At 42.1% G+C, this 14,992-nt stretch overlaps 1 protein-coding gene across 4 annotated transcripts in view; it reads right to left on the bottom strand.

Moving 5' to 3' along the window:
* Nucleotides 1-1,073: 1,073 nt before the first annotated feature.
* Nucleotides 1,074-14,992, bottom strand: part of KCNC1 (potassium voltage-gated channel subfamily C member 1) — a 107,873-nt gene continuing 93,954 nt past the window's right edge. The window contains exons 3-4 of one of the 4 annotated variants that reach the window (XM_008644247.2): nucleotides 5,167-5,355; nucleotides 1,074-2,437 (exon numbers count right to left, since the gene is read on the bottom strand). In XM_008644247.2, the coding sequence (XP_008642469.1) occupies nucleotides 2,373-2,437; nucleotides 5,167-5,355 (254 nt within the window). In that variant the 3' untranslated portion in view covers nucleotides 1,074-2,372. Of the gene's footprint in view, nucleotides 3,517-5,166; nucleotides 5,356-14,992 lie in introns of all 4 variants that reach the window. The other 3 variants (XM_017726599.1, XM_008644249.2, XM_017726600.1) reach the window with 3 other exon arrangements.

The following is a 14,992-nucleotide window of genomic DNA, read 5'->3' as shown; positions in this document are numbered from 1 at the left end:
TGGGAAGCATGATTCTGTTTCTGAAGGGTTTATAGAAGTCACCCAGAAGACATGGTTACCTCAAATCAGAATGAGCAGAGAGGAGAGCCTAAATGAAAATGGGAGTGGGGGAGCTAAAAACGTAGCACAGAATGACAGTTGTACCCAGCCTGTTCTCTAAGGCTCAGATATATGCAAAGTGCAGTGAAAGGTGAAGACCTACATGGGATTTACAGGGCTAAATTGTTGGTATTCCTTATGGTAATGGAGAATTAACACTGGGCCCTTGAGTCAGTGTTAAATAAAAATTGGGACAGATAAATCTATTTCTGGATTCTTAATACATTATAAGAGGAAAAGTTGTTCATTGAGCAAATCCTGCATGAATCTGGATTTTACCTCTGAAGGTAAGAAATTTATCTTCTGAGAATGACGACATAGAAACAGTGTGAGGAAAATTGTTCTTGGGAGAAACTAAGGCAGAAATCAAGTACATAATGCAGTATCAAGGACTACGAAGGAGTTTTCTAATTTTGTACAGTCAGATTATCAGCCTTTCTTCTATTCCTAAAACACAACTTGAGGTCTTCCTTGCTTTTCTTTTGGAGTAGAGTTTTGTGACGACAAGGTCCAGCTGTAGTTGTGGTTTTTGTTTATAATTTAGCACTTACCAGAACCATGAGTGTATCTTCTGGGTTTTTTTGGGTTTAATCTCTATTTCCTCCAGACTGTAGGGATACTGTTCCTTTACATTTCCATTTCCATCAGCAGTTGCAGATGCTGCAGATTGCCAGCTCTTTTGAAGTTCCTCACATGAGGATAAAGGTGTATATCCTTCCTTTATAGAAGTACTTTACCAAAAATGCTCAGGCAACTAGAGTGCTGTTGGCACATAGTCCATAGCTGTCATTTGTAGCATCTAAAATGAAACTTAATCTCATTGTGTTTCTCAGTTCTTACTGGTGCATGTTTTGTGTGGCAAATCAAGTGCGACTCGAACACCTGGATTTCTTTCAGTTTCGTATCAGGTGGACTGGTGTGGTTCAGTGAAGAACAAGTGAAGGACGGGGCCCAAAGAAGTAAGAAAAACTGAATTCATTTAATCAGCTAAAAAGACAAACATTTATTATTGTTGGGGAGGGAAAAGGAAGATACCTAGATCATTATAGGGGTTTTCAATCTTCCCTTGTAAAATTACTAATGGTGTGAATTCTTTAGACATTGGTTGTATCAAGTGTTTGCAGGCTTCATTTATTATCTACTAACCAATATTAGCATTGTAGAACCAAAGCAATACCAAGCTTTTCTCCTACATTTCTGTTGAGAACACTGTATTTATTCAAGATTTTAGAAGCAAGTCTCTGGAAACCCCTGATTGCTTCAGAAAAGGATTCCCCTTTACACTATACAGCAGGCACTGAAACCATGATACAAAATTTATTTTCATGCTAGAATTGTTTTGCATAACATTGTGCATGCATTTTACTCAGTACTAAATTGCATACAATGCTGTTGTCTTGTTTCTTAAACTTTGAGACCATTTATACTTGAGTATTTTCCTGATTTTGTACTATAAGTCCCAGTTTTAAAATAACACCTCTTTTGTTTAAAATTCATACTGATTACTTAATATGAACAATTTATGAAGGGTCTTTACGTTGGATCTATACATCAATAAAATACAACATAACCAGAGCTGGAAAATTAACCAGCTGTTACTGTCAGGTCCGAAGGAAGGTCCCATGTGTCACAAGCATGCCAACAAAAACAGACAGGAAAAAGTTTTTCTTATTTTTATACACTTCTAGTTGGATTAAAAGTTCTTGATTTCCACGTCGGTGTGATGAACTGTGAAGGCGTGGTCAATATGACCGATGACTGCCTGATTGCACTTTTTAAAACCATTACTCTGTATCTTGTATACAAAAAGAAGCGATCCATAGCAAAGAAATGTACAGTTTTATAATGTTTTACATTTTGGCTACAACAATGTATGTAAAAGTAAAGAGCTTTGAAAGAAAATATATAACTTTGCTTTTTTTTTTCTTTTTTCTCCTTAATCATACATTTGCAGTGTTTCTTGTGTGTGTGTTGTTTTGTTGGTTTTTTGGTTTTTTTTTTTTTTTTTTTCATTTTCATTTTTGTCTTCATGCAAGTCATGCTATGGAACAAAAAAATAGATTAAAAAAAAAAAAAAAAGATCTTCTACAGTTTTGTTACATTTTGGCCGTAGAAAAAGCCTGCATCTCTAGTACAACTCCAGAACCACGAAGAATCATCCATAAAACCTGCATGGAGCGAGTTAACTTTGTCCAAATGAGAAGGTCTTCTATGCCTGCACAGTTCCACAGAGATGTTTATTAGCCATCAATGTTCATCTCCATCTTGCCTTGTCAGGTCACTCTGACTGCCTCTGTTGGCATATATTTAGCAATGACTGGACTTTCTTTGCAAAGATCTGCATGTAAAGAATACAATCAGTACTTGAGCTTCTTTCCTGCGCTTTTCACATCAAGCTCGGCATCTTAGTGTTAAAGGAAGGAGGAAAAGGTGAGATAGCTACATGCAGAGGCAGCCATATTCTTCTTCAACAGGATTTTTTTTCCCATGCAGTCAGCCAGACTGAGACCTCTCTACAGTGTGTCTGAGTATTGCTTTCAGCTTAATGTAGGTGCCCATGCAAAGTTTCATCCTACTGTGCTTGTTTGCTCAAACTCCTGCAGGGTTCCTATGGCTCAAAAATATCCTGAGAAAAGCAAAATCTTCCATCGTTGGCATGTTTCAGCATCGACTAAACGCCTAACCCATTCCATACAGAGCCAGTAGATCCACCATTAGCCACAATAAGCATATACTAGCAGGATGCACCAGGAAGGAAGCCATCTGGTGCATCTACCCTTCGTCCTATGTACTGATACCATGCAGCACATATGGCCCACCAGTACTACGCCAATGCCTGCCTATTGTCATCTGAGTGCTGTTTAGGAGTGCTGTCACCTAAGCATCAGAAGTAACACCGTTTCCAGCGGGTGCTACTGTGAGACATTGCATCTTCAGACTTAGTCACCTGGACTATATGCAACATCGCATAGGCTAATTGAAAGTAAAGCTTTTTAGACCATTCTCTGCTACTGATCCATGCTACAAAATAGATGGGATGGGAGACCAAGAACGTCTCACTGGGCTAGGAGAGCTGTAGGGCGCAGACACTGAGGATAATCCTATCGCTTTTCCACTTATGCCAGCTATGCTGTTAAGGCTCCGTGACATTTCGTAACCTTCATTTAAAAGAAAAATGCAAAGTACAGCATTGGATCAATGACAGAATGGACTAAGAATGAGGTCAACATTGTAGCCAGTTCAATAGCATCTGCATGCATGGACATGCCGAGAGTAGTATCGCTTGCAACATGACTCAGAAGGCCGTTGAAATACAGAAAAAGTTTAAAATATATACATTTAAAAAAAAAAAAATCATCATTTCTCAAGATGGTCAGGCTATGTAATTGATCCTACAGGCAGCAACATGGTTGTACCCTAAAAAAAAAAAGAGTCAGTGGGAGGGATTTTCTATGTCTCCGTCATACACTCACACATACCTCTCCCTTCCACTTCATGCATTGTGACCTCAGGCAAAATTAAGGTTTGTGGTATCTTTGTGGGGCAGGAGGGGGAAAAGGCAGCAAAATCCACAGAATTTAATGTGTTGCTATAGAGATACTACTCCTTTGTTCTCAGCATTCCCCTTCTTTTTCAGGCATGCATGTAAACAGCTCAGCAAGTGTGCAGAGAGTTGCACAAACTATGGATGAAATTCTGTTGGAACAACAATTAAGATGCTCTCAACGTGTTTCAAACAGGCCAACAATATGCTGACGTATATTACTCTTTAGCCAACCAGCCTCTGTTTCATTCAGGAACGAGAGGCGGTTGCAGTGCATCGTGAAAACCATACATTCCCCATCCCAAAGGATGTGCCATTTGGAGTGTTCCCCTGATCCACTGGAACCACCTGAACTCGCCCAGGCTGAATGAACACGGCCAATGCTTATCCAATACAGAATCAAGTAAAACGCTTTGCTACAAAGGTAAATTTTAGAGGATATACTTTCATATGAAAGTCTTGTGGTCCTACTATATCTTTCTTGATGATAAGCTTTAGACTTATAAATACATACACTATCTATAACTGGCATTTACTATAACTATTGCCCATCATACAATGGCACATGGGAATTCTATTCTCCATACTCAGTGTATGGTTGCGTCATACAATCTTTGCAGCTTTAAAATATTGACTCTATCTTATACTATATACAGTACACCAGTGGTAAACACTGATTTGAAGAGAGTGAGTTGTTTTCCAATTTTCCCATTCCTTATCAACTTTGATGCATATAGATGTAACTCTAATTTTGGGTTTATGTGGTTTCCTCGCATTAAATTATTTAAACAGTCTGTTTTAAGAAGGGAAGGTTTTTAAAATGTGATTTTACTTCTGTTGCTAAATAGATTATTCTGACCATTAGCAAACAAAAATGCAGTAACTTCTGAGAGAAGTCAGAAGTCTGAAAAACTAACTAATAATGATTTATTTATGAAAGGATTTTAGATGGATTGTTTTCTAATTTTAAGACACCTGTGCCAACAGATGTTCATGCTTTTCTTTCTCTGTTGAACTAACCAGCTATGAATATCCAAATATTTTGTTTTAGTGCTCTGTTAAGGTCACTGAATAGTCATTTCATATTTCTTGAGGATGTTTTGCTTTTGTGTTTTATCTATTCTGTCTGCCACCTCCAAGTCTGTGCTCCTCAGAGTCTGGTAAGCTCTGTGAGCTTTCCAAGTGGCAAACCTTCATTACTATGATACATTAATTGGTCTCTCCTTACAGGATGGGCTAATTTAAGGACATAGTAGAGCATTCCCTACTAAAGCTTCCTGCACCGGCTGGGGTGGAAGACTCGACTGCCTAGCATAGCTGCATGGGGTAGTTACAGCTCCTCAGGCTTTTCTTTCTGAAAGAAATAGGTTAGAAACTCCAAATGCAGACATCAGGTGGTGGTTTCCAGCCCAAACGTGCATCTCTACAGCAAGCGCACTATCGCGTGCTACAGCTAAGCTGACTTTCTCTCAGTTATTTAAACCAGTTGCTAACTACGTGGTTACAGGGCCCCAGCTACATACCCTTTCTTATTCCTCCATCAGGCGGGCAGGGATATTCCCCGGTTGATAAGAGGAAGCAGGGTCCATATCTCTCCCGAGTGCCAGAGCGGGTAAAGGGCAGGCCCTCATCAGGCGTAATAGCCTGGTCTATGTGGGGACAGTCTTCGTTTGCCAGCGCCGCCTTGGCCACCTCACCATTCAGTTTCGAATCTTCAAACATATAAGCAGAAGGCTATTGAAACACTATGCACTGTTTATTAGAGTTCCAGCTGCAAATTAAGGGTTCACAGCTAAAGACTTCTATAGCGACACTCTAAAAGGTAGCACATCTGTCCTAGACACTGTGTTCATGTGCACTGCACCAAAATAAAATCAAGTCTGTTAAGTGGGAGGAGAAAGAAAAGGTGATCCCGTTAGGTGTGACAGCAGCCACCTGTACGTCCGCACTGAGGGGCCTTTCAGAAAGGGGTGTGCAGTGGTTCCTAGTCCTGCGAGCAGAAGGCTGCGGTTAGAAATCACAGTATGTTTTCGCATGACATCGGATGGTGCATGGATGACCTGTTTGTCATGGAGCCTACTGTCACTCAGAGCTCTGGAGAGGCAGTGGACTGAGAGTTGTGTTCTAGCATTTGAGTATATTCTGTTTGTGCTGGTTTACACCTGTGTGCAGTATTACTGAGGGGGAAATTCCTGCTCTTCCCCTCCCCAAAATTTACCCAGATGGTTTTATAGCATTTCTGGTATCAGTCATGCAGAATGGCTGTACACGTTTTAGACACACAGAGTACATTACGTATGGAAATACGACAGCAGAACGTGGATTTAAAGAAAACCCAATCCATTTTCTGATGTTCTCCTCTGAAACACATACAGTATTTGCAATGCCAGCACAGGACACTACATACACAAAACACTACAGCAGGCCATGAATTTGGGAACTAGATAGAGTAAAATTTACTCTTGGCTGTAAATAATGAAAATAGGTTGTCAGATTTACTCATTTTGCTCCACACATTCCCATGAGGATAGACTGAGAATCATATGTTTTCTCTGTGTGACTGGTTTTACATTTATAAAACAATTTGAAGTGCTATTTAGTGTAGGATTTGTTTTAGGGTTTTAAAGTGCAAATTAGTGTATTGAGAATATACTCGAAATATGGCACAGCTCGCTATGAGTATTTTGGTTGCAGGGAAGGAAAAACAGTCAAAATGTGCTTTCTGAAGCTCCACAAATGCCGAGATATGTTAACTGAGTGGTACTGGCAGCATCCTACACCTCGGTTGCACAATGCTTATTACCTAGACACTGTAAGGCAATGGGTGATCCTGCAAGTCTTTAAGGAAAGAAACTCAATGGATAGACTTAATTGCGGTGCCTCTTCTACATTCATGTACTAGCTTGTTCTAAATGCTCTAATATTGTTATTTATTTTGCAATTATTTTGAAGCCAACTAATAAAACAAGCCCCAAAGAAAAAAAAAATACAGTTAGGTAGGGTTTGGAGGTATGATTTTGATTCTCTGATGGACAACAGATGAGTAGAAGGCAAAAGTGTTTTCAAGTTATATTTGTTACTTTGCGCACACACACACACACACACACAGATGTATATGACACACACTATGCATCTATCATGCACCAGTAATTGCATTCTAGGCCTTTATTTTTCTTCTATTTAGATGTCACTGGTTTGTCACAACATAAACAGTCTTTGCTGCACATCTCACCTCTGCCTTCATTTTTCTCTGTGCAGAATCAGCCAATTATTTCCCCTGAGAGGTAGTAATGTTTTGTTTTGTTCCGTGAGCAATGAAATAATTAGGTGTCTCTCAACACATTTAAACACGTCGCAAAAGCTATAGGGGCATTTCAATACTTGTGGACACTAATTTCAATAGGATTCTAAAGTTTTAAGGTTCCACTGAGTTGCAATTCCTCTCTGTTCACAATAATCACTGCTATTTAATACACTCTGCACAAAAACCTGGCACGGCTGCCATAGAAACCGTGACACTGCAGGTACTGAGCCGTGTATTTAAAAATCACTTAACTGTGTTTGGGGAGAGCTGCAGTCCTCCTGGGGATGAGCAAAGAACTGGGCTGCTTCATAAGCCCCTACTGCTACAAGCTGATGGCTCTAATCCTGAAATGAGGGAGGCAGCTGAGTCAGCAGATCTCTGCATTGAAATCTCTGAGACACCCACTGCTGCTCCTGAGCCCAGGTTTGCAAATGAAATTGCTGGTGATGGAGGGTGAACTGGTCCATTTCAGGAGCTCTGAGCAGAGTGGTTGTGGGTCAGGCTGCTCACTGGTAACAGCCACTGATTCTTTTGGAAGCAGCCTGCAGGCTCTGTTGTGCTTGAATGGCAACAAAATTGACCTTCTTCGAATTAATTTCTTAAATTGCATTATAAATCTCTAGTATCTTGAGCTGGAACTTGCTCTTACAGCCCCTTCAGGGTCCCTTAGCACTGATGATTTTTCCTCCAAGTTTGTTAAAAATCCACAACCTTGTTATTTTATTTCCATTCAAGAGGAAGAGAACAGAGTAGCTGGAGATGTGGGCAAATTACTGAACTGTCCCTTGAACATTAGAGTCATGGGCCATGCCTTAGGGATCATATTCTGGATAGCAATGCTAATCCACAATGACAATTTGGGTGAATATTTAGGAAGCAGAGAAATTGCCAGCACAGAAGACTGCACCTATTGCTGATGTATATAAGTAAGCGCTAAGTTGAATAGTTGTGTTCCAAACCACTGGCTACAGCACCTAATTGTCTGGAGGTATGTGATTAGTCTGTTATGGAATAAAGAAAACATCACTGATGCCATCAGACCACAGTTAGAAGTTCCCATTGTTTTAACTAGCAGATTCACATGCTGAACAATTTTAGGAATAAGGTCTAAAGATGGAATGAAACTACATTATTTTACATTGATTTCTCAAGTTGCCATTTGCATGTTTGTTTTTTCCAAGATTGACCTTGTGTTTGAGAGAACTCCAGATAAAGAAAAACTATGCAAGCATTGCTGTCTGGGGACTCTGAGTCTAGTTATACTAATGACAACTATTTCTAGGTGCTTAACACTTCTAAGGGTTGATTCTGACCTGCCAAATTCACATGAGTCTTTCCATCCCTGCTAGCAGAATCTGAATTAGGCTTGTACAGCATTTTTTGTTTTTTAGGTTCTGTTCCATGAAGAGAAGTCAATATTATCATCTCTGCTTTACAGATGGGTAAAACTACCATGCAGTGAGGTAACTTGCCTGCTGCTATGTAAGAGGTTATTTACAACAAAATCTTCAGACTCTCAGCTTGGCACCTTATCTCCCTAATTGTCCTATCTGTGAATACCTAGCTAACTGCACCAGCTCAAAACATTCTCCTGCAGAGATTTGGCTAAGAGGCTGAAGAAAGTATTCCGCATATTTCCCAGGTGAGTAGTTTGTTTCACAACTACCTCATTTGTGTGATTTCCACTTGTTTTTTTTTTCCCCCTATCTCATCCCTCTTCATTTGCAGAAAAGTATATTAAAATTCCTTGTGTGTTTCCAAGCAAATGCTGGATTTCAAAATGGGGGGAAGAGATTCTGAAAAATATCCCAGCTTAGGAGAACTGCTGGATTTTGCATTAGTCTACTCTGCTTATTGTGGAGAAGCACAGTAGATCTGCCCATGTACCTGCTGCTCTGTGGCTCTCTCTTTTGCCACAGCACATGGTTGCAAATTGTCATAGTGGCTTTACCAGTGCTACTGGTTTTGATTATAAGCAAGATTCTGACACTGACTCTCCAGCTATTTGAACTGTATCTTATGATCAAAGTATCAGTGGACATAATTGTATGATACATTTATTGACCTCAGTCTGTGCTTGGAAATGTGGCACTTGCACTGAAATGGTTCCTGCATGGGGAAAGTCATGCCAGTTCTCTTCCCTGGGGCAAATACTGCCATTCTCCAAACAAGAAACAAGTTCCTGGTCTACCCTTCTCACTGTACATATTGTCAGAAGTCATGTGTGGGTGAGGGATGGTGGCAATTCCCACTGCTTCCTCTCAGGATTGTAGCTGTGCCCCCCAACCCCCACCTCTTTCTCTCCCATGTGTCTACAGACCTGTGCAGTGGTCACTTATTCCAAAGACTGGATGAGTTGAAAGGTACTCTCAGAGGGGATTGTTTCCAGTGTTTACAGGATCACTTTGACTGAAATAGGAGTGAAAGAACCCCCACAATTTGTAGCATGGTATCCAAGCATAGTTACCCATGAGTCAATATCTGAATACATGGACTGTGACAGATTCTTCCACACTGTGCTGAAGAATATGGGGGTTTCTCAGCTCTAGATCAGAAACACAGCAATTAAGAGACATAGTGCTGGTTTTTTTGGTCACATTAGGTCACTGACAATCTCCTCCAGAAGAACAGAGACTGTCTTCCTCCTACCCTTGTTTAAAGATCGAAAGAGACAAGGACACAGCTTGAGTGCCTACAGCTCTCATAAGTGGCCATTGGGTGACTTCAGAGCTTTGCAGCCTGTTACAAGGGAAGGGTTTGACAGGCAGGAAGCAGGCAGGAGCAGCTGAAAACAGGGCCAAATGTAGTAAAGTAAGTTGTTCGAAAGATGAAGATCTTGCTGCTGGGGAAATCTTGTCTGAGTAAAGTTACATTTCACTCCCCCAACCCATGTACACCTAAAAATTAACCTACCACTTCTCTAGATCTCAACTGTGCTCTTATAGTCCTCATCCCAAACCTGGGACTGCCATTATTACTGTTGGTGGATAGTCCCACTCCTGATCAATTGAGTGTCCTTTGGTTCTTTCTCAGAACATGAGGGTCATTTTCATTTTAAACGTGCCCCTAACCCTAACACGCACAGTAGCTGCCTGAAGTGTTTAATGAAGAAGGATCTCCATGAGGTTCCCTAACAGCAGAGGCCTTTAATCCAGCTGGCTCACTGAAGAAGGTATTGGTATGTGTTCCATAAGTTAATTACTCTTCTGTATTTCAGTGCTGTCACACTCTCCTGGTGATGTAAAAGGGTTGTTACTGTGGCAAACATTAGCTGTGTCATACTCTGCTGGCAACGGGAAACTCTTCTTGGGATGATGGGTTTCCCTGGCTCTTGGGCTCGTGACAGAAAGCTACAAGAACAGGGGTGGCACGGCTGAGGTGAGGGTGGAGAATTGCTGTGCTCTAGCTTTTCTTAGCTACAAGCCTATTATCTGGAAGTGGGAAGTAGAGCAGCCGTGAGGCTGCTGGAGGACAGATTTTCCCAGCTGTCTTTATCTTAAAAAAAAAAAGCGCAAAGATTTTACACTCCTTTTTGCATCCTGGTTTTGCAGCATCACTTTTGCCTGACACTTCTTGTGCTAGGCAAATGATTATGATGAAGTTGAGAGTAGGAATTCAAGTATTCAAAGATATTTACTTTGATTTGTGGAGGAGTTAAGAGCTGCTTGTTGTCTAAAAATATCCATTGACTTTATATCCCTAGATTTCACTTCCCTAGTCAGCCAGCTAGGGAAGATACCTCACTGGACCTGTTGCTTGTGAACAGAGAAGGACTTGTGGGTGATGTGATGGTTGGAGGCTGTCTTGGGCACAGGGATCATGAAATGATAAGGGTTTTGATTCTCAGAGAGTAAGGAAGGCAGATCAGCAGAACTGCTTCCACGAACTTTTGGAGGCAGACATTAGGAGCCTGGTTGATAGAGTGCCTTGGGAAGCAATCTAGAAGGGCAAGGAAGTCAGGAAGGCTGGACATCCTTCAACAAGGAAATCCTAAAGGCACAGGGACAGGCTGTCCCTTTGTGCTGAAGAATGAGCCGGTGATAGAAGACCTGCCTGGCTTAACAGGGAGCTTTGCCTGGAGCTCAGAGGGGGAAAAAAGGTGAGTTTATGACCTTTGGAAGAAGGGGCAGGCAGCTCAGGAGGACTATGGGAATGTCATGCAGGGAGAAAATTTGAAGGGCCAAAGGCCAACTAGAACTCAATCTGGCTACTGCCAAAAAAGACAATAGAAAATTCTTTCTATAAATACATTGGCAACAGAAGGAGGGCTAAGGAGAATCTCCATCCTTTATTGGATGTGGGGGAAAACATGGTGGCAGAGGATGAGGAAAAGGCTGAGCTGAGTAATGCCTTCTCTGCCACAGTCTTTAATAGTAATGCCAGTTTTTCTCTGGCCCCTGAGCTGAAAGACAGGGATGCAGAATGAAGCCCCCATAATCTAAGGGGAAATGGTCAGTGACCATTTAGACACACACAAGTCTATGGGGCTGGGTGAGATCTGCCCAAGGGTACTGAGGGAGCTCATGGAAATGCTCACTGAGCCACTTTCCATCATTTATCAGCAGTCCCGGTGCACTGGGGAGGTTGGCAAATGTGATGCTGAGTAACAAGAGTGGCCAGAAGGAGGATCTGGGGAACTACAGGCCTGTCAGCCTGACTTTGGAACCTGGGAAGGTCACGGAACAGATTGTCCTGAGTGCCATCATACGGCACGTGCAGGACAACCAGGGGATCAGGCCCAGCCAGCATGTGTCTAGGAAACATAGATCCTGCTTGGCCAACCTGATCTTCTATAACAAGGTGACCCACTTAGTGGATGAGGGAAAGGTTTTCCACAGCATTCTCCTGGAGAAATTGTATGCTCATAGCTTGGAAAAGTGCACTGTTCACTGGGTAAAGAAGTGGCTGGATGGCTGAGGCCAGAGACTGGGGGCGAGTAGATTCCATCCAGCTGGCAGCCGGTACCAGTGGTGTCCCGCAGGGCTCAGGGTTGGGCCCAGTCCTGTTCCAAATCTTTATCAATGATCTGGATGAGGGGATGGAGGGCACCCTCAGTCAGTCTGCAGGCACACCAGCCTGGGTGGGAGTGTTGATCTGCTGGAGGGCAGGAAGGCTCTGCAGAGGGATCTGGACAGGCCGGATCCACGGGCTGAGGCCGATGGTGTGAGGTCCAACAAGGCCAAGTGACTGGTTCTGTCCTTGGGTCACAACCACCCCAGGCAGTGCTACGGGCTGGGGCAGAGGGGCTGGGAAGCTGCCCAGGGCAAAAGGAGCTGGGGGTGCTGGTGACAGCAGCTGAACATGAGCCAGCAGTGCCCAGGTGGCCAACAGGGCCAAGGGCATCCTGGCCTGGATCAGCAATTGTGTGGGCAGCAGGACCAGGGCAGGGATTGTCCCCCTGTACTCGGCACTGCTGAGGCCACACCTCGAGTGCTGTGTCCAGTTCTGGACCCCTCACAACAAGAGAGACCTTGAGGGGCTGGAGTGAGTCCAGAGAAGGGAAATGAAGCTGGGGAAGGGCCTGGAGCACAAGTCCTGTGAGGAGCAGCTGAGGGAGCTGGGGGTGTTCGGCCTGGAATAAAGGAGGCTCAGGGGAGACCTTATCACTCTCTACAGCTGCCTGAAAGGAGGCTGCAGCCAGGTGGGGGTTGGTCTCTCATGTGACAAGCAACAGGACAGATGGAAATAGCCTCAAGTTGTACCAGGGGAGGTTTAGATTCGATATTAAGAAACTTTTCTTCACCAAAAGGGTTGTCCAGCATTGGAACAGGCTGTCCAGGGAAGTGGTTGAGTAACCATCCCCAGGGGTATTTAAAAGTTGTGTAGATGTGGCACTTTGGGACATGGTTTAGTGGTGGGCTTGCAGTGTTGGGTTAGAGGTTGGACTTGATGATCTTAAAGATCTTTTCCAGCCTGAAGGATTGTATTATTCAATGATTTCTCTCTGAGGTGTTGCATGGAAAGGAAATACTTACAGTTAAATTCTCAACTCTCTTGAGTTCCTTTAAGCCAAATTCCACTCCTGTTAGCAAGTTGTTTGTTTTAGTTGCCTGGATAGTGTTTACTCTGCATTAATATTCATTGTCCACTCATCAATTGCATCAGTATAAATCACTCTGTTCTTTTATGCTGGTCTTCATGGAAACTCTGCTGTGCTTCTTCACATATTAAGAGAGGGTCAGAGCATAACAGCAAATCAGGTAGTAAAGGAACTTCGCACTGAGACAAATATGCTTTTCTTGAGTTGGTACATGGCTATAGTGATTTCTGAGTTCCTGACAATTAAGAGTAATCAATAAAGTTCATGCTGTCCCTCTAGAAAATGATCAGAATGTCTATCAGCTACTTTTTACCATTCTTTAAAAATAGTTTATGGGAGTAATTGGGGAAGATTGTAAAGCGAAATGCTGTGCTCAGGACATCGTTCAGCAAAGTAACAATTATGCTTCTGTGCCAGACCATCTTTGGCTACAGAAATCAATTTTATAGGTTACAGAGCCTCACACAGGATTAAGAAACATGAATCCCATGGGTAGGGACTCATTTTTGTTGTCGTTTGATCAGGTCCTTAGAGTGAAAGGGATAAAACTATATTAAATTAGAAAAAGAATTATGGAGAAGATATATTAAACCACAGACAAAGGATGACAAAATGATGAAATGATGACTTGGAGAGTATGGAAGGAAGTATAGCATAGAGAAGAACAGCATAGAAAATACGGGTTTAGGCCTTTGAAAATGAGCAATGATATGTTGACATAGGCACCATTGGTTTTCAAATGAGAGTGACAAGAATCCTAGATTGGTAGGTTTGGGAGTGTTTTCTTCTGGAGAGTAATGAAAATTAATTTTTCCCATGCAGACTATCTGAAAAAAAAGAAAGTAATTTGACTAAATAGCTCTATTTTCATACCAAGTACTTACTCTTTGCATTAATACCTTGCATCAGGTTTTGTGTCACAACCTCAGTGAAGTTACCTATAGTCTGTGACATTCCTGGTTCTTTTGCAATAAAGAACTGTATTGTAATCTCCTCGGCTGCCCAACATGGAGCTCAGGTTGATGGGAATTGGAGAAAAACTTCACAGAATAAAATGTGACAGTCTGTAACATACACAAGTCGCAAGCAACGTACAGCAATAACAAGTAAATGTTAACAAACAGAGTGAAAGAGAGAAAGAGAAAAAAGAGAGAAATGTGAAGAACATGTAAAAGAATTAAGATTCCTATATCACAACTTCATTTTAGTTACCCCAATATGCTAAGGCCATTAAAATCAATATCTTTATCTAGGTACCTTTATTAGTTTCCTGATTTTTATATTACTGCATATTTTGAAAGTTGTTATGAAGCTCTTCTGAGTAGATCATACTGAAGGACTTCACACTGGCACGAGAGCAGAATTTAGTATGCTACATGAATTATGCAGAATCCTTCCAACCCAACCTACCTCTTCAACATTTACTCACCACCATGTCGACCTGGGTCCCTCCAGGAAGCCGTGTCCCCCAGGAAAGGCACTCCAGTGACGGTGGTGACTGTCTCTCCCAGTACTAACTGGGCCAACATAGTAACATCACTCCCAGAGAATATCACCCTTGAGAGGTACTACTTCTTGAAGTGAGGTGACAGTATGTTGGCTGCCTACCTACTGGTACTGCCAGAGAAGTACAGGAGCTCTAGGAAAGTCAATCCAGTGCATCTTGCTATTTGCAGGCATTATTGGATATGTGCTTAATGCAGTGCTGAGAACTGTTGCTCCTGGAAATCCTGCATTGCAAAGAGCTCTGGAAGATCCTTCCTAGTTTCATCCTGATCCTTCTGGGGGTTTACTTATACCTATCCTAAACATCTGAGAGTCTCACTAACACCAGAGGGGTTGTTGACAGGTCAGGTAGAGGTTGCAGAAAAATGCAGTCAGGTGAGTCATGTTACAATCTTATATTACTGCTCTGACTGAGGAATACAGTATGATGATCTATACAGTATGGAAGGTGTCTGAGACATGGAATGTGGATGAATGAATACGAAGAACAATGACAGCA

Source organism: Corvus brachyrhynchos, unplaced genomic scaffold (assembly GCF_000691975.1).
Source record: "Corvus brachyrhynchos isolate BGI_N302 unplaced genomic scaffold, ASM69197v1 scaffold62, whole genome shotgun sequence".
Lineage (NCBI taxonomy): Eukaryota > Metazoa > Chordata > Aves > Passeriformes > Corvidae > Corvus > Corvus brachyrhynchos.
The sequence above is the reverse complement of the archived record's forward strand: the minus strand, read 5'-3'. Positions and strand labels throughout refer to the sequence as shown.